This window comes from Thamnophis sirtalis, unplaced genomic scaffold (assembly GCF_051295495.1).
Source record: "Thamnophis sirtalis isolate CommonGarterSnake01/CBP01778 unplaced genomic scaffold, rThaSir2_p1.2 scaffold_7, whole genome shotgun sequence".
Classification (NCBI taxonomy): domain Eukaryota; kingdom Metazoa; phylum Chordata; class Lepidosauria; order Squamata; family Natricidae; genus Thamnophis; species Thamnophis sirtalis.
The window spans coordinates 50,158,285-50,182,145 of NW_028261387.1; the positions used below are offsets into that span (position 1 = coordinate 50,158,285).

Here is a 23,861-nt window from a genome sequence, read left to right on the forward strand (position 1 = left end):
GCCTGCCATTGGCTGCCAACTTCACCCCGCCCCTTATTGTCATTGGATAGCACACCCGCCACACATTATTTGCGATCCCACCCTCGGCATGTGACGCTTTCACTATTCAGCTATCTTATTTACGCCGTCTGCTCCCAAAAGCCCGTCGAGAGTTTTCTGGGACGGTTTTCTTTTTTTTTAAAACGTCATATACGTAACAAGAAAAAACCGGGAAACGGTCCCTGATTTATGCGAGTGACGCGTCGGAGGATGCGCGTTTCTTTAAAAAAAAAAAAAAAGATTCTAACTGCTTCGCTCAAAAGGAACTCGGGGCTCCTTTTCTAATGGGACGAAATGGCCGACTGGTGGCATGGGCGGAATCTGGGAAATCCTAGCTCCGTTCTCCAAACTCGAAGCTTTGGACGAGAGCGTTTCTCAAAAGCGGAGCCGGGGTGTATATGTAGCTCCGCCCAGGAACTGAGACATCCCCGATTTGTGAATCGGGGGGGAGGAAATGGGGTTAAGTTTGGTTGAATCGCAGGAGGGTAAATAAGGATGTTTCCGAGACAAAGGGACTCTTAAAGTCGTAGTGACCCATTTGGTTAGCGCTCCGCTTGCCCGCCTCTCCGGAGCTTCGTGAAGGGCTTTTGCCAGGGGTTGTTTCGGCTCAAGATCTTCCAAGCAGCGCAGACTTGGCTTGAAACGCGTGCAGAGAGCCTTGTGTATGCGGGAGCGTGGCTTGTTCGGGCCCGGGGTGGGTAGAAATCTACCGAATATCTGCTGCTCGACGACGGCTTCTTGGTACCAGGGCAGCACCTGACAGATTCACAGGTGTAAGCACACGAATATAATAACCCGCGCCGTCTTGCAAGGTCTTTGAGCGACCTGGCAGGTGATCAATCTGTTAAATCTTCGGTTTCTCGTCTAGCTAGAAGGCATTGCGCTTCACACGCTGCATTCTCTTCAGGGAATATTTTCGTTTTTAATAAGGGGGAAATGGTTTTACCTCGTTAAAAGCATTAAGAAAACCTAATCGTTTTAATAGGACATCTACTTTTAATATAGTTTGCATCTGCATGGAACTAAATGCGACATTTTGTCTGGCTTGAGCAAGACTGTATTGTAGATGGGTTAGTCTGAATCAGGCGGACTGTGATCAGTGAATGAAGAGTGGAGTCTTTAAGCAGCCCGTATCAATTTCAATACATATTCCTTTTTGTAATGGGAAGTGTTCATCATACCAAAAAATAAAAATAAAAACCTTTGTAGAAGAAGGTTGATTAGTTTATTTACCGTATTTTATTTGGTAGCTGGGTTTTTATAGTTTCCAGAATTTTATAGTGCTGCCAGACAAACGCCTCCCAGCACTAGTGTCAAATAATAATGTGTTTTTATTATTTTTCCTCAATAGAATATTTTTTGTTTTGTTTTAAAACACAAAAGTGATGGGAAATGAAGGTTGTGTTGCTTTTTTTGCCCCTTGTAAAATTCCATGAATGAGGTAGCACATTAGAAGGCTTGTTCAAAAGAACCTCTTTTCCTGAGCAAAAAATGTGTTAACATAAATGCATTTTCATAAGAAAATGTTAGAGTAATTATTAAATGGAGCATTTATCGGGTTTCTACTAATCCACCAAATTATACCTCACATCCTTGTCCATTCAGTATAGTGTAAAGGTAATGGATCAGTGTTTTGTGATCCTGTATGAAGTTAAACTATGAATCTTAATGATTATTACATATGATCTATATATGGTCAATTTATTTTTCAAATGATGCCCTGAATTGCAAACAAAGGATCCATGGTTTGTGATGTGACAGTGAAGTGAAAACAGCTAATTCCAACCTGCATCCACTATTCCAACATAAAATACAAATATATTTTGCTTAGTAGCTCAATGAAGAGTTATTTAAAACTTGAAAGACTTTATAATTTTCAAATTTGCTTTGTTATGATTGGTCCTACTAAAGATAAGAGGCTGACTATATTTTGGAATATTTCTAATGAATTAACTTTGCTTTGTATATATCTGGGATCACTGCACATTCCAAAGCATGGAGGTATTTTTTTAATAGGACTCCTCCCCCCTCAATACTCACACAGCACCATATCTCTTGTTCAGGCTTCACAATTTGCAATAGTGCCACAGTACAGAAACCTGACAATGGAACACATAAGTGACTAAAACCATTTGACAGACTCTGCTGTTAATAGCAGTACAAAAACAATGGAACAATTTTAAGACATTGCAATATGGTGTCCTGCGGTGTCCTGCAATCCTACATGAATAGATGCTTAATTTATTGACTATCACTTTAATGGAATAGCCATGTTTGAATATATATTACAGAATCAAAATTAAAACAATGAAAGATAGTAGTTTTTGATCCTTTGGATTTACTCAGTACTATTATACAATGTTCACTATTTAACTGAATCAGAGAACACCAGTGTAGTAGCTGCATAATACGTACATATGAGACCTGCAATAGGATGATGCATGCATGAGATTTCATTGTGACTATTATACTTTGTGTCATTAACATAACAGCATATATATATATATATATATATATATATATATATATATATATATATATATATATATATATATATATACACACACACACACATACATACACACACACACACACACACACACATACATACATACATACATAATTTTAATGTATTTTGGGTATTTATGTGTTAATGTAATAACTATCATACAGCTTTCTTCCATAAGCAGCTGTATTGTGATGCAATGTAGGCATAGACATGAACTGTAATTTAACAGTGTTCTTTAGGTTGCTGTTGTTTTAGAATAACATTTTCATGACAGTCACCCCATAAAGAACTGTATTGCAGTATTGATATTTAGTCTAGGTAATTTGTGATTTGTGTATTACACGTTGGTGCCATATGCATATCCATTATTCCCGATTTATTATATGTATCTTAACCAGTTTTTAACATCCTGAACATCCTCTTTTGAAAGCTGGATTTATATCACAGTGATACAAGTCTTTAATTTCTGAGTTCATTGGCATTGATATTTATAGTACTAGATTATGGATTTAGGATATATTCATGTAAAATTCATGATATATTCAATACCTAATCCCTAATTTTGCAATTATTCTAATACCATAAAGTATGCTCTTTATCATTTTTGATGTAGATATCTGGTTCAAAATAAGGTTGCTTGGATCAAGCAATTACTCTATTATAGTACATTTTTTTTTAACATTGGTAGATGTTAAATTCAGGGTTAAAAGTACTTTAAAAATGATATATGAAAATCCATCTTCTAGACATGTTCTTGTGCCACATTGGTGACAGATCTACAGTTTAATTAGTAGTGTTCTTATTATAGCCCCTATTTTTCTTTATGCCTAGTCCAGTATGAAATATTTTTAAATTTGCTACCTATAAACCAGATGACTGGTGATGAGGGTAGGTAGATGAGGTAAATTTTTGCCAATGCCTACTTTCCAACCCAATAACCAACTTTTAGGTATGGAACTAAGTCATATGTGGATCCACCTAAATTGATCTTTGCAGTTTTGTATATTGGTATGCAACAATCTGACCCTACTAAATTTTTCCATTATGATAGAATTGGAAATTCTATACAGCTTTATTGTGTCTTCTAGATAAATAATAATAAGCAGCAGAAACAGATGTATGCAAATCAAAGGTGTGTACTACAATATTTCTGAATGGTCTGCATACAAAAAAAATAGGTTTACTACATAAAAGTTACTTTTCACTTCCACTATGTATAAGTAAAGAAGTATTGGCCAATCAAGTTAACCTAGGATAAGAAGCAGGCTGTGATAGTTTTGGTTGCTATGGGAACTAGTGAATAGAAAGGGAAAGAAAAAGAGGCCAACTTTGGGGGAGGGGTGAACAAAGAAATATAGAAGAAAATGATAATATGGGAAAGATATAACTGTAATCTTAGAACATCTTACCTAAAAATTATACATCTCAGTTTATAAGAGTTCAGTTTCATCTATATGAGAGGGAACTGGAAAGCAAGGTACTTGAGGAGAATAACTACGTTAAAATCCAGCTGAATCCAGTGCTTTGCAGGTTCAGAAGCAGCAACAATGAAGGTTGAGAGCTTACAACCCAAGGATACAATTGACAATAAAATGCCTTACATTAGTTGGGAAGTTGTGTGTGTGTGTGTGTGTGTGGAGAGGGAGAAGGAAAATCATTTGGTCTCTATCCTTCCAGATTCTTTTCAGTGATCTCAGTGGGATGAGCTTTTCTCCTCTAGAATTTGAAGATGTGAAGGCCTTTACCCGCCCACCCAGGGTGAGTCTTTGGGAGTCCAGAAAAGAACCAAACGGTGCATTAGAAATAATGGCAACTGAAACAATCTAGTTTAAGAATAATGATTACTGGTTAGCTTTGAGTCTGAACCCTCTTTGAATATCCAGCAAGACCCAAAAGGAGAACCTGTCTTCCCTTTGCCTCATGCCACCTCTTTGGCAAAGGATTCTGCTGAACAATCTCCCCTTGTGTTTTCCAGGGCTCTATCAGAAACCCATCACAATTGAGGTCTATAAAAATCACAAAGCTGTTTTTAGGTGGATGATGTGATCCACTCAGGAACTAGAAAAGCATAGAGAGCGGATCTGGAAAACTCTTGTTCTTTCCAAGTATATCTCATTTCTTTGGTTTATTAGCTGCTGCCTTATAGTGTGATGAGGAAGTGTCACACACGGCTTTCATTTCAAACATGCTAAGCAAGCCTCCTCTGTCAGATGCTTTCTTGGGGTTTTTTGAGAGGGGGAAGGGGAGAACCCCACCCCCCCAAGAATTAAAATTAAAAAGGGAATTTTAATTTTAACCTGCCCTGCTCAATGAAAGGCAATTATCACACCTGACAGAATATCAAAGCCAAGTCCCTAATAAACCTATTTCACATAGTTTTTATGATCACTTTTTCATTAAGGTAAGAGGCTAAAATAAGAGGCACAATATTTGTTGCAATGTGTAGACTAGACTTTTCAAGATGAAACAGCAAAAGAGACACTTATTCTATTCCTAGAAAATTTTTATTGGACACAAGCCTGTTGTCTATTTGGAAAATATGTTATGGCTTGAAAGAACACAAAGCAGAAATGCTGTAGAACTTCATGGCATAAATACCAGGAATTTGTATAGAAGTACTTTCAAGCTGATGAAAGCAAAATATTAACCTGTCAGAGAACAATGACAGTCTTTAGAATTTGGGTATCAGTGTTTTATGGCAGCTATACCAATCCAATCTAGCAAAGTTGCTCTTTGGATTATTTGAAAATACCTTGAAGCAAATTTTAAAGATCATGGTTTTGATTGGGAAAAAAAAAACACACCCAGGAATTACAGAATTTGCTCACTTACTCCTTGGCTTCCTGAATAAGACATACATTTGTGAAATTGTTCAACATGGTGCTTGAGTACTTGGCTGTAAATTAAGATATTAAGGATTGTGTAGGAAAACAGGACAAATTGAAAGTTTATCCCAGGGTTACATTTTTGTTTCTCATAAAATGGGTAATAGGTTATGAAATAATTCCAATATTTTGTTTTTAAATAATACGAAAAGTGGTTAAGATGTGAAAGAACTAGATTATATTGGCAATACTGAATCAAATCAAGAATTGAATTAATATAAAAGGTTACACTTTTTTTATCCATATTCCAAGCTTCAGAAATAGAATTTGAAAAAGCAGCTATTCAGATTCAAGTAATTAAAGTTATAACATTAAATCATCAATAATGTACATAAATAAAAGTTCTTCCATTGAGTTAAAAGGTTTTAGATATCTGCATTAGTTTCACTGCTCAATTTCAACACCCTTTTGACTCAATATTTGTTGGAATTCTCAGTCATCCAAGTCATATTTGTCTCAAAAGTTCTTTTTCAAAAGGCAACTGGACTGTTATTTTCCTTGAGGAAGAACAAAACATCAATTTCTCATCCAAGAAAACATCAGTTGTGATTGGGGGGGAGGGGGATTAGGAATGACAGGTACTGACAGTTGACCCTGGGTGGTGGGGATGGAAGGATAGGTTCTGACCGGATGGAAGGATTGTATTTCTTTGCAATCATCTGGTGTGTTAGTACTCCCTGAGAGCTCTTGAGGCCACTTGCTCTTGGTGCGCACTTGGTTGTGGAATCTTTTTGACACTGCTGCAAGAGCTGTGTTGTAGACTGGAGGTAGGTGATGTCCTACCTTTTTGACTTCTCTCTTAGATGGCTGGTAGGTGGCTTTTGTTACATTTTTTCCCCTTAGGCTAGCAATGTATTTTCAGTTCCTTTGTCTATTTGTCTTTTATTAAATTGAAATACATGCTATATTTCTGTGGCAAAATCCCAGACTCCATAGTTTCACAGAGTTTTCATGCCAATACTCTTCTACAGTATTCAATTTCTCAGTTACATAATGAACATAGTAGCTCATTATAAACCAAGCAGTAATTTCCTTGGAAAATCATTTTACACCCACGGTTTGTCGGTTCTTGTAGTTGAATGACAGTTTTCCAAACATGGCATTTAATACACCATGAATCAGTATTTTATATCTGTTTCTCATTAGATCTACAAATCAAATTGTTCCCTAATTTTTGTCTACTTGCAAAGTACAACAAGTACTTAACTTTCACTAATTAAATAAACTCGTCTAAGCTCTTGAAATACTAGAATATTAGCCCGGTGCACAAGTGAATTTGATTTTGTTAGGTAAGTTATTAAGATTTATGGTACAGATTTTTTCTCTGGCAATACAAGTTTTGGCTTTGCTCCCACTTCTTTCTTTTCCCGTCATCTAGTCATCACTTTGGAGTTTCTCTTCCTCTTCTGCACAGTCTTTCATATGGAGATTGCTTCTCCAGAAGCACTTCCTGCCTGCTGATTTAAAACATACTGCTTTTGAATTTACTTATTTTCTCAGATTGTTTTCTAAAATTACCTTCTTATAAAGTCAATGTTTAGTTTTCTTCTGTCCAAAAATATTAATATTAATCCCCTGATGTTTTGAAGGCAAATTGCAAAATGTGCTTCTTTTAGCTGCTTCAGATAATATTTTATTTTGGCTTTCTAAGTGCTTTAAAACGCTCATTCAGAAATGAATCTACATTGAGTTGATAATTCTTTGCAAATAAAAGCTTCTTGTTAGAATTATATAGCTGAGAAATCCTGCTGCTTTGCTTAAATAGTCCCCGCAGTTTAACCTGCATATTGCACCCTCCAAAACAGTATTGTTCCCTTAATGAATATGGAGTCAATGAACACGTTTCTGAATTGTATCTTTCATTTTGCTTTGCATAATGACCCGATAATCCTATTCTAACATCTTTTTCTGTATATTCAAATAAAATTTCATAGTAAACTGATTATTCTCTGGTATAGTCCCTACTCTTGAAAACATCCTTCCCTCAGGGATTAGAATGGCTAGGTCTCTGTTGTCTTCTAATAAAGCCTTAAAAATTTGCCAATACCCCCAAATGTGTAGAGGGCATCTTCAATAGACTGTATTCCACTGTTGGACACATCCATTCAGACTGCTTAATTTGTCTATTTGTAAACTAATTAGCACTTTTTTAAAAAGATGACAAACCTTTTTTTTTCCTAATCTTGAAAGCTGTCTCTCATTTTGATCAAAATGCCCTTGCTGGTTAACAGGTAGAATTAAAGAATTTAGGGGGAAAAATAATCAGAATAACTTTAGTAAGAAAAATCCTTGGGTGAACCATAACACAGCTTAATCCAGAAAATAACAGTGATAGAAAAAGCTGAGAGTCTTAAGTCTGTCTATAGCTAACTTATACTGTGCTCTTGTGCAGTCCATCATAGAGAGAAAACAAGTCAGGTGAGAAGCTGACCTGTACAGGTCAGAGTTAGAGGGAAAAAAGGATTGAACTGAGAGGCAAAGGAAGTGACAGTCTTAAGAATACCATTATAATCAATAGAGTGTTACATACACATGGATAAAAAATGTAAAATTTTAAGATGAAAGGAAATAAAAGTATACTTTTGCTAGCTATCTCTATATCTATTGCCCTTAGTAATCAGCTTCATAAATATAGAGAATATTGCATACAAAGCTGAATTCCAGAGTTCTGAATAGAACCAGGTACCAATAATTTTTAGAATCGTGTTTCCAGATCATCTTCAATGGCAGCCTCGCATATACTGTACAGTATAGCAATAGTCCAGAGTGGAAATTTGAACTTAACAGGCTGTGTATAATTAAAATGAAACCAATTCTGTGCAAAGATCATAAATGCTTAAAGCTTTTATGTGCTATAGAATTTACTTGTTCCTGTAATTGCTGAAGAAATCTAGAAGCACCTCAGAACACAAACCTGATACTTTAGGGCTTGATAGCGAACCTGTGGCACGCGTGCCAGAGGTGGCACGCAGAGCTGTCTCTGTGGACACGTGTGCTGTCGCCAGCTGGTCTTTGCAGGCACCAGGATGCCAGAAAATGGCTCGATTCAGGAGCTGACGTCACAATAGTACGTTATGCGATCTCAGAACTCCGAGATCGCAGTCGATTTTTTTTGCCGCTGGATGGTCCTTTTGGACCTAAACCATCCCGAAGAGACAGTGACAGAGAAGAGTACATCTTGTTGATCTCAGGGACATCGCAAAGTCCCTGATCGATCCAAGAGAATCTCTTCTTGCCGGCGACAAAAGCGTAGCCAAAAGCTGCTGAAGTTGGGACAGTTGCACCAGGAGGAAAGCGGAAAGAGAATGTGTGTCCATCTGGTAAAAACTTATTGTTATAAAAGAGACTGCCCCCCCCCCAAATCAAACCTAAATTAAACTTGCAAAGAAAAGAAAATAAGCGGCGAAATTAAGCTATATTGGACAGTGTGTTATCTCTTTTTTTCATTTTCTTTTATGGATGGAAGTTTTGCAAATATTTCCTACTTTTTAAAGTGAAAGTATTGGTTTTTCTTCTTCTATTTCTTTTTTTACCTATGGATTAAATCTTTTTCTTTATTTTTATAATATTGGTTTGGATGGGTTTTTTCTCTTTATTTTGCTCCATTTAAGAATTTTGTTTCTTTTAATCCTGGAATAAAACAAGATATAAAAGGAATATAAAGAGGGTAGTAATATTAGAGGGAAAAGAAGTTGCACTGCCACTTGGAGGTTGGAGATTGAGTCCTGGAAATATTGCTTTCTCTTTTTTCTCTTTGATCATTTTGACCTTGCACTTCAAAGGCTTCAGCTTGTTTATAGAAGAAATGAGAAGAGCATGGGTTGTTTATGGGTGCTCTTTGGATGCTTCCTTGGCAGCTGGAGAGAAGTGAAAACAAAACCTTGTTTTGAAACTAGAGTGGCAGTGTTTACTAGTCGGAAGAATGGCAGAGCACCAAAAAGAAACCATAACATTACAACAGATTATGTTTGAAATTCAAAAATTATTAGAAACAACAGAGAGAATTGAGAAGAGATTGGAAAATATGGATTGTAATATAGTGAAATTTGATGAAAGAGTTGAAGATATTCAGCAAATGGAAAAAGCGGAGGTTAGAGTCCTAAAAACCCAGGGGAGAAATGAACAAAGAGGCAAGATAATTGTGGATACTGAAGGTGAACTGAGTGTGGTTGGAGATGGAAGGAGTGGAACATGAAGATAGATGGAAAGGAGCTCTACCCCAGATTTCAAGGTATAGAAGAAGCAAAAAGAGAAGAATTGATGGATTCAAGGAGAGAAACTTTGACTAAAGCACTACTGATAACCAAAGATAAGCTGATTAAAGAAGCTGACAGTCTTGAGATTTTACAAGATATGTAAAAAGCAACAAGTTGTGAAGAGAAGTCCACACAAATTTGATTAAGGAAATATCCAGAAGACTAATTCCACAAATGGCAAAAGACATAAGACTGCACTATTACTGGAAAGACACAGGTTGAGATATGAAAACTAATAACAAAATATTAGTCAAATTTAGTTAAAATTAGAGCATTATGTTAAAAATGAAGTGATAATGGATATAGTTAGATAATTGATAATGATAACAATGTACACATATGTATTGGTTTGATAAGAGGAAATTTGGTATAAATTCTAAATGGTGATCATGAAAGGAAGTTTAGAAACTCTGTTATGTATGAAAGCTTGTAATATTAAAAAAAAAGTAAGTTAAATTTAATTAAACTAAGACCAAAAAAAAAAAAAAAGAAATGATGGATATTGTTAAATAAATGATTGATAATGATAATAATGTAATATTTGTATTGACATGATAAAAGGGAAATTGGATATAAATTGTAAACAGTGATTTAAGAAAGGAGGTTTAGAAACTTTGTTATTAAACATAATTAATTTTTATTTAGAAAGTGTTATAAAGATGTAATGTTGCTACTGCTGTAACGCGCTCTACATGGGGCTGCCCTTGAAGAGCATTCGGAGACTTCAGCTTGTCCAGAATGCAGCCGCGCGAGCGACTGTGGGTACACCTCGGTACACCCACGTTACACCTATCCTCCGCGAGCTGCACTGGCTGCCTGTTGGGCTCCGGATGCGCTTCAAGATGCTAGTCATTACTTTTAAAGCCCTACATGGTATGGGACCTGGGTACTTGAGAGACCGCCTCCTGCCAATTACCTCCCTACGACCAATTAGATCCCACAGATTAGGCCTCCTCCGAATACCATCTGCTAGCCAATGTCGACTGTCGACCCCTCAGGAGAGGGCCTTCTCTGTGGCTGCTCCGGCCCTCTGGAACGATCTCCCCGTGGAGATCTGGACCCTCACCACCCTTCAGGCTTTCCGCAAAGCTACTAAGACCTGGCTGTTCCAGCAGGCCTGGGGCTGATGAGTTCCCAGCCCCACTTGAATTGTTGCGACTGTTGCTGTGTTTTTAACTTGCTTTTCTTTTTTGTTTTCTTGGTTGTATTCCCCTTCACCTTTACTCGTTAGCCGCCCTGAGTCTCTCGGGAATAGGGCAGCATACAAATTGAATAAATATTTCAAACATAACATTTGCTGAATGATATTGAAAATAGATAATGGAATGCCATCCTGTGGTTTTGCTTTAAATTTTGGAATATTTTATATAAAGGGACATAAAAATAATTATAGTCATATGAAGATTGAGGTATGATGATAGTAATATATATAAATATATTTGATTTAAAATATATAACTTGATATGAATTGTAGGTGATGACTGTGAAAGGGATGCACGAAAGTTCTTTGTAACCAATTGACACACTCTTTACAATTTGTAATGGGAGATATTTTTGTGGTGTTTGTTGTATTTTGTCTGTTTGTTTATTCAAAAATAAATTAATAATAATAATAATAATAATAATAATAATAATAATAATAATAATAATAATAGAAAGAAAACAGCCTGAAAAATGCCCCCAAAACAAGTAGTTTTGGGGGCATTTCCAGCTCATTTTTGGGCCATTTTCAAGTTGTTTTTTGGGCCATTTTTGTGTCATTTTAGGCTAGTTTGGGGGCATTTTTCGGGCCATTTTCAGGCCATTTTTGCCCCAAAACCAGCCTGCAAATGGCCTGAAAAATGGTTTAAAAAATAGGCATATGTGTGCCAGCCTGCTGGTCTTCGGGTTTCCAGTACTCTGGCATGCACAAAGACCAGCTGGCCAGCATGCATGCCAGAAACTCGGAAGACCAGCTGGTTGGGAAGCACATGTGCACCGGCTAGCTGATCTTCGGGTTTCTGGCACTCTGGCATGCACAGATGCATGCACATTCCAGTTTGGGCTCTCGGTGCCGAAAAGGTTCACCATCACTGCTTTAGGGAAATAAAGGTGCTTTTCAAATGGCAACTGGACTTTCTTGGTTTTTTTCCCTTTGCTTCTCATCCAAGAAACCTCTTGAAACCTCTTCAGTTCTACGCAACCATGACTGAGAATCTCCATAGACATTCAGGAGAAATGCAATCTTTTTCAGAACACTTCAACCAGACATAACAACCATCTATTAGTATAACTGCCTTTTCCAGTTAAATTTCAATATGTTGATCTGCATCCAGTCTAAATATTTCAAAACTTTTTCCAGAGTAGATGAAAAACAGAGTAGCATGTCATCAGCATACTGATGGCATTTTAGTATAAATCTTGGAATGTGCTCAGCAATTTAAGTATTTCCCAATCATGTTCGTACATATGACCTCTAAAAATTCTCAGAGATGGCTATACCGACTGGAGAATTCTGGGAATAGAAATCCTTACATCTGGAAGTTCCACAAAATTGAGAAACCAAATGTAGATTTTATACAGATGGAGGATAAAACAGAGCTCTGCATTTGAATACCATCTTCCCAATCAGCAAGTAGGAGAATAATTAAAACCGGTTCATTCATGGTTTCAAAAGAATATGATGATCTGAAGGTACTGAAAACTGCTGAGAAGTCTGCTGACCTCAGCAATAACTCCAACTAAAATACTGTATAATAAACTACTTTCATCCAAGATTGACTGAATGTAATCAGCCACCCTTTATTTAACATCTAACCCAGAAAGAGGATGCGGACTACAAGTCTCTAAGCCAATTTCTCCTCTATCACATTTGATGATGCAATGATTCTTTGTTTTTTTAAGGATTTAAAAAAAAAATCTGACTCGGTTAAGCTCCCCATTTTACATCTAATAAGCCATTAGCCCCAAGGATCAAATAAGTAGTTAGCTGAGCAAAGCTTATCTATATCCTCTTGTTTTAAAATGTAAATCCATTCAAAGAAATCTAATCAAATAATATTGTGGATACCTTTACATACTGAATTATCAAATGATTCCAGATCAGGATAAATATGACTATTGTGACTTTGTTTACAAAGGCAGTCTGGATGGAGAGGCAAAAAGCAAGCTCTATGTACATGTAAGTCCCATTCTTCAGTCTTTGTGACTTTTAATGTTTTACTTCCATGTAAAACATGTAATGTTTTACATTTAGAAAAAATATTTAACTCCTTTAAATGCACAATATCAACAACCCAAAGGCCTGAGTCTTCAGTCTTTATTGCCTGCAGTTCATCAGCAACCATAAAAGTCCCAACATATTAAAGTTACATGGAAAGTTACATAAAAGTTAAAGTTATTCATGGATCAGATTCAATTTTCTTATGTAAAAATTATTCATTTGTGTACAATACAGACAATTTTCTGCATATATTAACAATCAATTTGTTAAATCTTTCTGGGCTCGTAGCCAATGAGTAAGATTAAAAATACTGAGAAACGTTTCTATGTACTTTTAATGTTTTAATATATAGACTTAAAATGAGAGTTGTTTATCCAATATAAACATATCATTAATAATTTGAGCAATATTTGTTTTGATCATAATGTTTAATTCTATATAGTTTTAATGTTTTCTAATGAAAAAAATATATTAAGAGACCAAATATTAACGACTGCAGTGTTTGAGCACAAAACCAAAACTTCAAATAAATGTTTATTCCCTTTTTCAGTAGGACAGTTATCCATAGACAAATAAGTTATTACATTCCAAAATCAGTTACAAAATAATACTTTCATCTATAGACTCTGACCGAATTTTAAAAAATCATATAAAATCCTAATGAAATTTACATGCTTATGACTTTAGCACTGAAAAACTGAATCTATCTTTTCAAATACTGTATATTTATCCTCTAGTTCTCTAGGTTAAACAACTACCCGTATGCAAGGAATCAAAACACTCAGGTTGCATATTAAATTCACACCAGAGTCTTTATATGGAAGAGAATAAGAATCAATTACTGAAATACACTTTTTTCATAGCCAAGTTGTTAGGTCTATATGGAATTGATTTGATATTGACAATTATGAATTGAAGATAATCTCTCAGGTATATTTAAATCTCTATTCTGAAACTGGGCTCAATCATATGCTTAGCCATTCTACAAATATTAGTGTACCTGAATTAAAATATTTTTTAAATTATACTACCACACATATATTAGAGTTAAGAGAACAAAAATACCTAAATAACTTTTAAGCATACTACTATCTAGATTTATATTAGGGTTCAGTGATCTTTAAAATGTAATGTTACGTGTTATTGATGGCTATCATTCCCATTAGCAAAAACATATGCCTAAGCTGTTTGTCCAATTGATAATTAAAACTTTTTTTAAAGGTTGTAGTTACCTCTCTACAAGGAAGGGTCTAATTAAAACTTGTTTTTCTTGCATCGAACATAATAAAATTCAATCAACAGAGCAGAGGCACTTGCGGTACATCGACATAAAGTAATTATTTATCAAGACTTGACTAATTCGAGAATAGCTTTTAACAGCTTTTTAATTGGGAAGATTAATATATTTATGTGAGAACCAGTGGTGGGTTTCAAAATATTTAGAACCTCTTCTGTAGGTGTGGCCTGCTTTGTGGGAGTGGCTTGCCGGCCATGTGACCGGGTGGCAGTGGCTTGCCAGCCATGTGACTGGGTGAACATGGCCAACTTGTAAAATGTGGTGAAACTTACTTAACAATGCTCTTGCTTAGCAACCAAAATGTTGGCTCAGAAACTGGCATTTGAAGCATGCAAGTCTTAAAGCTGTCAAGTTACAAGACCCTTGCACCCCTAACCCTTTAGGGGAAAAAACCCCAGGGGTGTTCAAACTTGACAGCTTTAAGACTTGTGGACTTCAACTCCCAGAATTCCTCCTCTCGCTCTTCATCTTGATGATGTGCGGACAGGCAGGGGGAGGGAACTGGAACCGGTTCTAAACGGCACTGTAGATTTGTGGAACCTCTTCTATAGAAGAGGTTAGAACTGGCAGGAACCCACCCTGGTGAGAATTAACAAAAAGTTTTGCAGGAGCAAAATAGACTAAACAATCATTAATCCCTACCAGACAGAAGAATACAATGACAATTAATCAACATTTTAAAACCAATAGATACAGATTTGGTATTTTCATTAATATAAAAATTAACCTATGTATAACAGTACAGATATTGGTTTCCATGACTAGATTCCCTGTATCTAAAACAAGGGCAAAGTAACTATGGCACACATTTTTAAGAGTCTGATATGAGAGAGCATTCATCTTCAACAAGAAGATATTTACAACAGAGACATTGCTTTAATGGATAACAACTGCTATCTGTAATACTGGATTGAATTTGATATTCAACAAACTGGTTGCTTACTTGAAGAACATTTTCTGACCCTTCTTCATCTGATACCTGCAACAGTCACCTGCTGCTGCTTGCGAATTTTGTTGAAAAGTTCCATGTATTGAACTATTGTATCAGCTGGATTGTAGATGCTGTCATGCTTATTATTGAACACAGAGGGGATACCGGGGGCATGATTTCCCATAAAGCTCTGCATGAATTCCATTACAAGGTTCCAACAGTCAGTGGCTACCACACATGGACAGTAGTCCACCTGACAACAATAAAAAATATTATAAATCAATCATAATTAGCTCCATAGATAACAACAATTAGAAAACTTGAAGGAAAAGGGAATTTTCACACAGATGTTTTCAAATCTAGTTATGTTTGAATTTGGGGATCTTTTATTGCTGTTTTGTGACAAAACAAATATAAAGCTTTCTTGCATATAAGATTCAAAATATTTAATATGCATCTTATAAAATGATTCATAGCAAGTAAGTTTTTAAAAAATTCAACAAAATTATAATAAAAAACAGAAGTCCTTTCATATACTTTCACTCCTTGCCACAGACCTATACTATCTCTTTACCTGTATCTTAAAATATCTCCATCCATTTCCTACTTTTTTTTACTAAGCATTCCAACAATACCTGTACTCACTACAAACTATTTAGTTGTTAACTAACAACATGGCATTGTTTGTAATTGAAAGAGCATGCATATTCAAAATCCCAGTCAATATGTTTCTAATGTTATCATAAGCATTGCTTATACTTTTATCCCTAAACATATGACCAAGAGGATATAACACATCTTTTAATTTCTGTGAATCATTCACAGCTATTCACTTAATAAATTATTAGACTGATTGGCAATACTGACTTAGCAACTACATAGATAGTTTTTAGATAGATAGATAGATAGATAGATAGATAGATAGATAGATAGATAGATAGATAGATAGATAGATAGATAGATAGACATTTTTTTTAGAATAGTCTATCCCCAACCTGGTCCTTCAGGTCTTCCAATGTTTTACCCATAGCTGCTGTAATTGAATGTATCCAACTTGGTGCTGGTCATTCTCTTCTTTTTCCTTACATCTTTCCCTGAATTATACTGTAGTCTTCTCTACAGAGCTAGGTCTTCACATAATTTGTCTAAAGTGTAATAATTTCTAAAACACCCCTGCCATCATTCTCTCACTTGGCTTCATCTGAAATAATTTCATCATTTTTATTTTTAGATCCATCCATTCTGGAGGCTCTTTCTTTAATCTTCTCTCCCACATCCAAAATGATGTTGCTCTTTGTTTTTTGTGCTATTTAAGATCTTAATTGTTTATTGATCTTTGACCACATCCTTTGCTGTTATTTTTTATCTAGAACACTACAATATATTTCCATCAACAATTCTCACTCTTCCTGCATTCTATTCTGCTTTCACTCAGTTATTCCATGTCCATCTTTTCCCAAGATCCACTCTTGATGTCATGAAAATAATAATTTGTCCTATAGAGCCTCTCATCACCTTTGTATCCTTCAGTTATTATTTCAGTCTTTCAGTATAAACAAGAGCCCATGTTTTTCAATCCATTCCTTTTCTTTCTGTATGTATGATTAGACTTAAATCATGTATTTGATAAAGACCTTTTTATGAGCAAAAACTTATTAAGCATGTCTGCTCATTCTTGGATATTCAAATAGGCTAGTATTTTTTGTGTAGCATTTCATCTTATTTTTTTACCCATCGAATCAAGTCAGTGAAATAATCCTGGATTCCGTCCATTTGGAATGTTGCAATTCCCCCCCCCAAAAAAAATCATTTCTAGTTCTTGCATTATTACTCTTCAACTATCAGCAAATTTCTATTTTCATATGCATCCAGAACTGCTGGGTAGGCTGGGGAATTCTGGGAGTTGAAATCGACAAGTCTTAAAATTGCCAAGGTTGGACACTCCTGATCTTGATGATTGAAAATCATGTTTTAGCTCCAACCCTGTTATTTATTTACTTTTATTTATTTATATTCTACTCCCCAAGATCAGAGCAATTTCATCCGTATTTATATCATTCTTCCACTTTCTCTCTTATTCTAGTGGTGACTTTTATCAAGTCAGGCTCTTATATAATATTTTATAGTAAATAAGAGGAACACGTTACCAGCTTTAATCATATCCATGCTACATTAAGCATTCCCTGATAATCCTAAAGCACAGATGTCAGTTTTGAATATTTTAGCCAGTTTGCTACAAGACAAAAAAACCTCCAGTTTTATCCCAAGATTATTCATGCTGTTCTAGACAAGATAGGTTTCCTATTCTAAAGATGTAGCCAACATACTATGGTCACCTTTCACTAACTAAACTATATGTTCAGCAGGATGAAGCATTCAGCATATTCTCTCAAATAAAATGCTCCTATTATTCTAAATATTAATCATGTTATTTATTTATTTATTTATTTATTCATTCATTCATTCATTTCAGCCAACCCTTACCTCAACAGATATTCCACGGGCGCTGGGCCCCATGGTGACTGTGCCGACCTTCACCAAAAAATCACAGTACTGGTATCGAGTGCCTCGGCTCTCTATTTTGTTCCCTTTAGCATTTTGAAAAAAACCTTTCAATTTCACCATAAGAATGTCAAAGTTGGTATCTGCTATGAGGCATGGGCCGTTTTCAAAGAGAGCAAAACAGCTGAGGGGATATTCTGAATTGTGCATCACATACATCAGTTTGGCAGCCTGTCCTGAAACAATAGCAAAACAAAAGAAAAATATTTCTTTTTTCTCAGAAATGCTAGAGGAACATTTACACCTTATCTAACATAGAATCTTCAAGTATCAACTGAGTTACTTTACTCAATTTAGAAAATTATTGCTCTGATCAGTACTATTTTGCATGGAAGTGTTTTTTTTTTTCTTTTGACATTCTAATGCACCGGTCCCCAACCTTTCCAGCTTTGGGAAACCAACAGGAGCAGGTAGGGAGATGGCAAGCATGCTTGCATGCACAGCTGCATTTGTGTAAGTGGTGGACACACTCACTTACCACTCACGTAAGTGGAGCTGTGTGCACTTGCACTCTCACCTCCTGCTTGTGCAGCCTGAAACCCAGGAGTTGGTGACCACTTGTTCTAATGGACATACTTTAAGGTACCATACTTTAATGGAAAATGAAAGGGATCATTCTTACACAGAACCTTAATCAATATGTGCAAAGCTTAACAATACAACCCGGGAAAGGAAGGTATCTTAGCAAAACATGGAAGAGACTTCACGCAGTAAGGATTTACTTCCAGATAATGGATTTTAGCCTTAAATGTGAAGGATGTATCTTTCAAACAAGCATAGAGCTTGCTTCCAGATGACTTGAAAGAAAAGGGATTTTCTCTGCTGTGAATCTTTAGGCCTAAGCAAAATTAATTTTCAGAGGCAGCAGTACATTCTGTGGACAGCTTACATAAACAAAAGTTTAAATAGAATATTTGGTCCTGACATATGAATTTCCTTAAAGCTAGCATCTGGAATAGGTAAAATACTATCTGCCTATCTTTTCTAATATAGATCAGGAGAACACTCCCTAAATAAGTGTTGTTAATACTACAGTGTTTTAAACCTTATAAAAGGTTAATTCTGTATGCTCTACTGAGCATATTTTAAAACAAAATGGTACCAAAAAGGGAAACATATTTATCTATATAAAAAACAGAATGAAAATGCATAAGCAGTTCTGAAAAGCATTAAAATAGCATTCTACCTATAAGGGGACAAGTTCAATCCTGCTTTGTCCAAAAATCCTATTTAAAGAATTCCCAACAGCTTACTTAGATTCTTCTTCAATGCTTCTAGAGTGGAACTGATAACTGATTCCACTGTTACTCTTACCATTTGGATTATTTCCTAATATCCAAAATAATTTGACTTTTTGTAACTTAAGATTTCATTTTTTCCATTCTAACATTATCATGGCCTACTTCTCTGAGACATCACTTCAGATATTTGAAGAGCAGTATTATACCTCCCTCCTCAGTCACTGTTTCTCAAGGAATATTTAATCAGCTACTTTAGTCTCTCCTTGTAGGATTTACTTTCCAGACAGTTATCCTTACTGTTTTTCTTTAGGAAGGATTCTATCAAACAGAAATGTGCGAAATACGGCTCTTGTAACTGGTTATGTAAGACAAGAGTTTACTGACCAATATAAAATAGAATGGAGCTATTCTTTCCAGTCATTAGGAAACTATACTTCTAGTGACGGAACTCAAAACTGAAACTGAATTTTCAGCCACATCTTGCTGTTTGTGATCAATTACATTTCCAAGCTATATAGTAAATAATTCTTTCTAGCAACCAGGTAAGAAAGCTTGATATTGACCAGGTGCATTTGAGCACAAAAGAATATTTTTGCACTTGGGAAAAATGCAGCATTGCTGTAAGATATCACGATTGCTGTTAAACTATTAGCTTTTCCTATTGCATAAGAGTTAATAGTATGTCATCTTCATATGACTGTGGTAAGACAAAGAAACAACTAAAGCACAGAAACTTTCATGCTTCAGTAAAGTATCCAAATTAATGAAACAGCCAACAAGACATTGTGCAATAAAATATTTTATATAGACAAGGTACTAGGTTTCCAACATGCTTCTTTATAACCTTATTAGTTCATGATTAGTATATGAAGTTAAGATTAATGACGATATTTATGTCCAAAAGTTACTCTTTGCATGATAAAAGTTACTCTACAGAAAAAGTTGGCTATAAAGTTACTTGCTGAGATGGATTTAAATGTCACCATGTTCCAATTAAAGAATAGAAATGTACTGGAAGGATCTGAATATACCAATTTTTGAAGACAAAAAAAAAAAAACCCCTCACCTTGACTGCCCATTGTGGAGGCTGCAGTGTGGTAGGTTTCACAATCCACACAAAATGTTCCTTGTTTTTCTGCACCAAGTAGCTCCAGTTTTCTTGTTAAGATTTCAACTGTTTGCTGAACACTTTTTCCCTCTGCTACTGGCATCTGAGATACACTAGCACAAGAAATATGACTTTTTAACTATGAAACTATCATTTTAACTAGGAATATATACTCTCCCAAAAACCTATTTTTAAAGCTATGGGAGACAAGACACACAAATAAGTGTAAGAAATGGAGCATCCTTACTCTGCATCAAATCAAAGACCGCTTCTATATCGCAATAACACTTTCACTAAGCATTGTCTGGTATTAATTATAGGCAAGATGTTCTATGTCCAATAACAGACAAATCAGGATTGACTTAGCTGTTAGCAGACATTTTTGCCTGTATCCAATAACATTTTCTGGTTTCACACTATAGTAAAAAGCCACAGTTGCCCAAATGTGTCCAAAATCACTGTTACACTTTTTGTGTCCTTGTTCTCTCCTTTCCAGTGAGAATGAATTGAGGTACAGGAAGAAAACATAGTTTGCCTAGAAAGATGTCACCTAGAGACTTCACTTGAAGTCCCAACTTTAGATTAATTTCCCACCCATGTTCTCTTGATCCTGAGGAGTCAAAATTAAAGTACAAGGTAAGCCATATATTGACCTGTGATCCCCTCAGATAATACATTAGGACTCAGAGCAAACTGGCAAAGACAGCATATGACTGAAGTCTTTGTCTCCGTATTTTTAAGCTGTCAATATTTTCCTGTTAAACATAAATGACATCTAAAGCATAGTCTCATACTCATGGAGTCTGTCGCTGCCCAAATACTTTTCTAAGAAAATAAAGATAAAAATTCTGTTTGGGCCAAACAAAATTGAAAACAGTGAAACCTACAATCCAATACAGTCAATTGACTAATACATTACTACACAAAAACATTTTTGGAGCTGACATTAAACATGCTCCTTTCCCAAGTATATTATTAGTTTTATATTTTACTTTTGAGCAACAGCCTACATAAAATTTAAATAAAAAATATTTTTCTAACAGCATTTTAGATTCAGAGTACTTAATAAAAATATATCAAGCAAATTTGTAGCACAAAAGACTTATTTCTCTCTGCAAATGGTGCAACTCCAAGGAATGATTCAGATATAAAACTTTGATTTGATAGAATTGTGAATCTACATCTGATCTTATTCTATTTCTGGAGATGTAAACACTCATGGGGAAATATCCAGAACATTTAGGAAATCCACCACTACCACAATTGAACACCTTTTTAAACAGATTAACAGAGTTGGAAGGAACCTGATAGGTCATCTAGTCCAACTCTCTGCCCAAGCAGGAGACCCTACACCATTTCTGACAGATGGCAGTCCATTTTATCTATTTCCTGCCTTTATTACATTTATTAATTATTCAAAGTTGTGAACATAGTTCTTCCTTCTCCTACTTTCCTTCAGAATTACAAGCTTGTGAGGTGAACTGGGCTGACAGACAGATTGGCTGAGGATGTGACCATGGGCTACCTAACCGTTGCTTCAAATAAAAGCAGCAGCAGCCATCAAAACATCACAAAACCACGGAAAAATGAAGCTCTTGGGGATTATTATTTTTTCATGTTAGCTGGCCTCTTTTCGAGGTCTGTGACAACCTGGCGCCCTCCGGCTGTGTTGGGCAACGATCCCCACCTTCTATAATCGAGCAGACTGAAGGCAGTAGTCCAGGCAGAGCATCTTGCCAGGTGGCTGGTTATAAATATTTCCTTGACAGCAAGAGGATAAAGAAATCAGAAATACCACCATCATCACTCATACGAAAAGTCTCTTTAAAGCGTCTGCGGCTACCCAGACTGTTCTATGGCCTCTCTCGTTGCTTGCGATTGGCAGCGTTTAAGATACAAACCTATTACAGTCCCAGAATTTCTTCTGTTAGGCGCCAACCTCGTTCTGGCACATTCAGCCGCAGTTTAAGCGCTCTACATTATCAGCTTCGTAACATCAACAAAATATCCTACCAGGTGACGCCCATGCTTGCCACAACCTCGGCGCGCGATGTGGGTCGGCTTTTGCAGCAAGGGCGCCCACAACCCCGGGTTGCTTCCTCTTGGATTGTTAACCGTGCAGCGAACTCCCAGCCAGACCCGCCTTCTTTGCTCTCGCTTCCAACAGAAGAAACTAGGACGGAAGTGACGTAGCCCAGGTGTCCCCAAACTTGGCAACTTTAAGACTTGTGGACTTCAACTCCCAGAATTCTCCAGCCAGCATAGCTCTGACGTAGGCGAACGACTACTGGGGCGCTCGTGGCGTTGGGAGGGGCGTCTCTTGCTGAATAAACCTTGCTTATTATTCCCTTTGTGGTGTTTAGGGAGAATTAATCCCACTTAACTCTGCAAGAAGCACACCCCGATATGAATGCGCGCGTAAATAAAGGAGATCGTTTGCGATAATAGCACACTAACCAAAGTGGTGCTTTTTACATGTGCCTCAGTGCACCAGCTGCCTCCAAATTTGTGGCGTGCGCGTATCGTTTTTAATGGAGGCGAGAGGAATGCAAATTTTGAAGTAGGCGAAGGAGGTTTGTTCTCCCATGCGTTGCTGAATTATCACTCCTAGCATTGCTCAGTTTGATCATTTTAAGTTGGCTCTTTATCTGGAGACCGGTAGATTCCCATTTCGCCTCTAACGGGCAGATTAATCTTACTTTCATTTAGATGTCGCTTTTCCTGTTTTAACTATAGAAGAGAATATCTGTAGGTCAGGGTTGAACTGGGGTCCTCTCTTGAATTTAGTTCCACCCCTTGCAGACGTTTCACTACCCAACTAGGTAACATCATCAGTGTTGAAAGGGAGTGGCGTTTGAACTACATTTAAGGCAATTACGACCACACGACTGTAATCTAAGGATTCCGCAAAAGACAATCTGAACGATTTGTGCCTTGGATGAAGTGAGCACGGCTATAAGGAGGTGGAGAAAGGGCATTGCTCCCGCCTCTCGTCAAAATGGACGGTCCCAAATATAAACTTATAATTTTAGATTGAGTCAAAAGGCTGCTTTCAGTGGGGGCGACAGTAACGATCAATAGTGCTGAATTGATTAAATGTAAGTCTGCGTGCTCTCAATTCGCAATAAAAACACACCGTAGGGGCGTGCATAAGCGCATCAGCGTGCCTGATGTCTCTGTCCTACTGTCCCCATTTATTTGTGCCCATTTCCCGTGTTCTTATTCATGTTTATTCTTATTCCTGTTATCTTGTACATGAGTGGCAAACTAAAATAAATAAATAGATAGATAGATAGATAGATAGATGATAGATAGATGATAGATAGATAGATAGATAGATAGATAGATAGATAGATAGATAGATAGATAGATAGATAGATAGATAGATAGATAGATAGATAGAGTTTCAGGCAGCTTCACCGTAAACCCTCGACAGACAAAGATTACACGAAAGGCCACTGGTTCTGTCCAGCCGCACTCCTCCTCCTCCCTGAGAACCGTGCATGGCGCTGTTCAAGTTCAAATTCAAATTCAAACCTTTATTGTCAGAATACATGTGTACAATGAGATTGGCTGAGCCTCCCTTCCTGCACCCCCACCCACCCAATATAACTCACAGTGAAAGACAGAAAATCCCTAACCCAGCTGTTCTCAAAAGGATCAGGCGAAGATAACAACAAAAACAAAAACAGCTCCAGAGGGGGCGGGGGGAGCATGAAATTGCCACTTATGCCTCTGAGGCAGGTTTTAAAAAGTCTGCAGGATCTCCGGAGTCACCGCTACTTTCAGCCGTAGCTCCGCACCCGGATGACGCGCATTGAACGCATGCGC

At 36.5% G+C, this 23,861-nt stretch overlaps 1 protein-coding gene across 3 annotated transcripts; it reads right to left on the minus strand.

Annotated features, from left to right (window-relative positions):
* Positions 1–12,972: 12,972 nt before the first annotated feature.
* MED20 (mediator complex subunit 20) lies at positions 12,973–22,222 on the minus strand. Of its 3 annotated transcripts, none has more exons than XM_014055234.2 (4): positions 22,044–22,221; positions 19,989–20,143; positions 17,604–17,857; positions 12,973–15,372 (listed from the first exon to the last, which is right to left on the minus strand). In XM_014055234.2, exons 1-4 carry the CDS (start codon positions 22,055–22,057, stop codon positions 15,157–15,159), a joined length of 639 nt encoding a protein of 212 aa, XP_013910709.2. In that variant the 5' UTR covers positions 22,058–22,221; the 3' UTR covers positions 12,973–15,156. The 3 variants fall into 3 exon arrangements, with proteins under 3 accessions (XP_013910709.2, XP_087576110.1, XP_087576111.1); XM_087719984.1 differs by having other exon boundaries at positions 21,932–22,046; XM_087719985.1 differs by lacking the exon at positions 19,989–20,143 and having other exon boundaries at positions 22,044–22,222.
* Between the last annotated feature and the right edge of the window lie 1,639 nt (positions 22,223–23,861).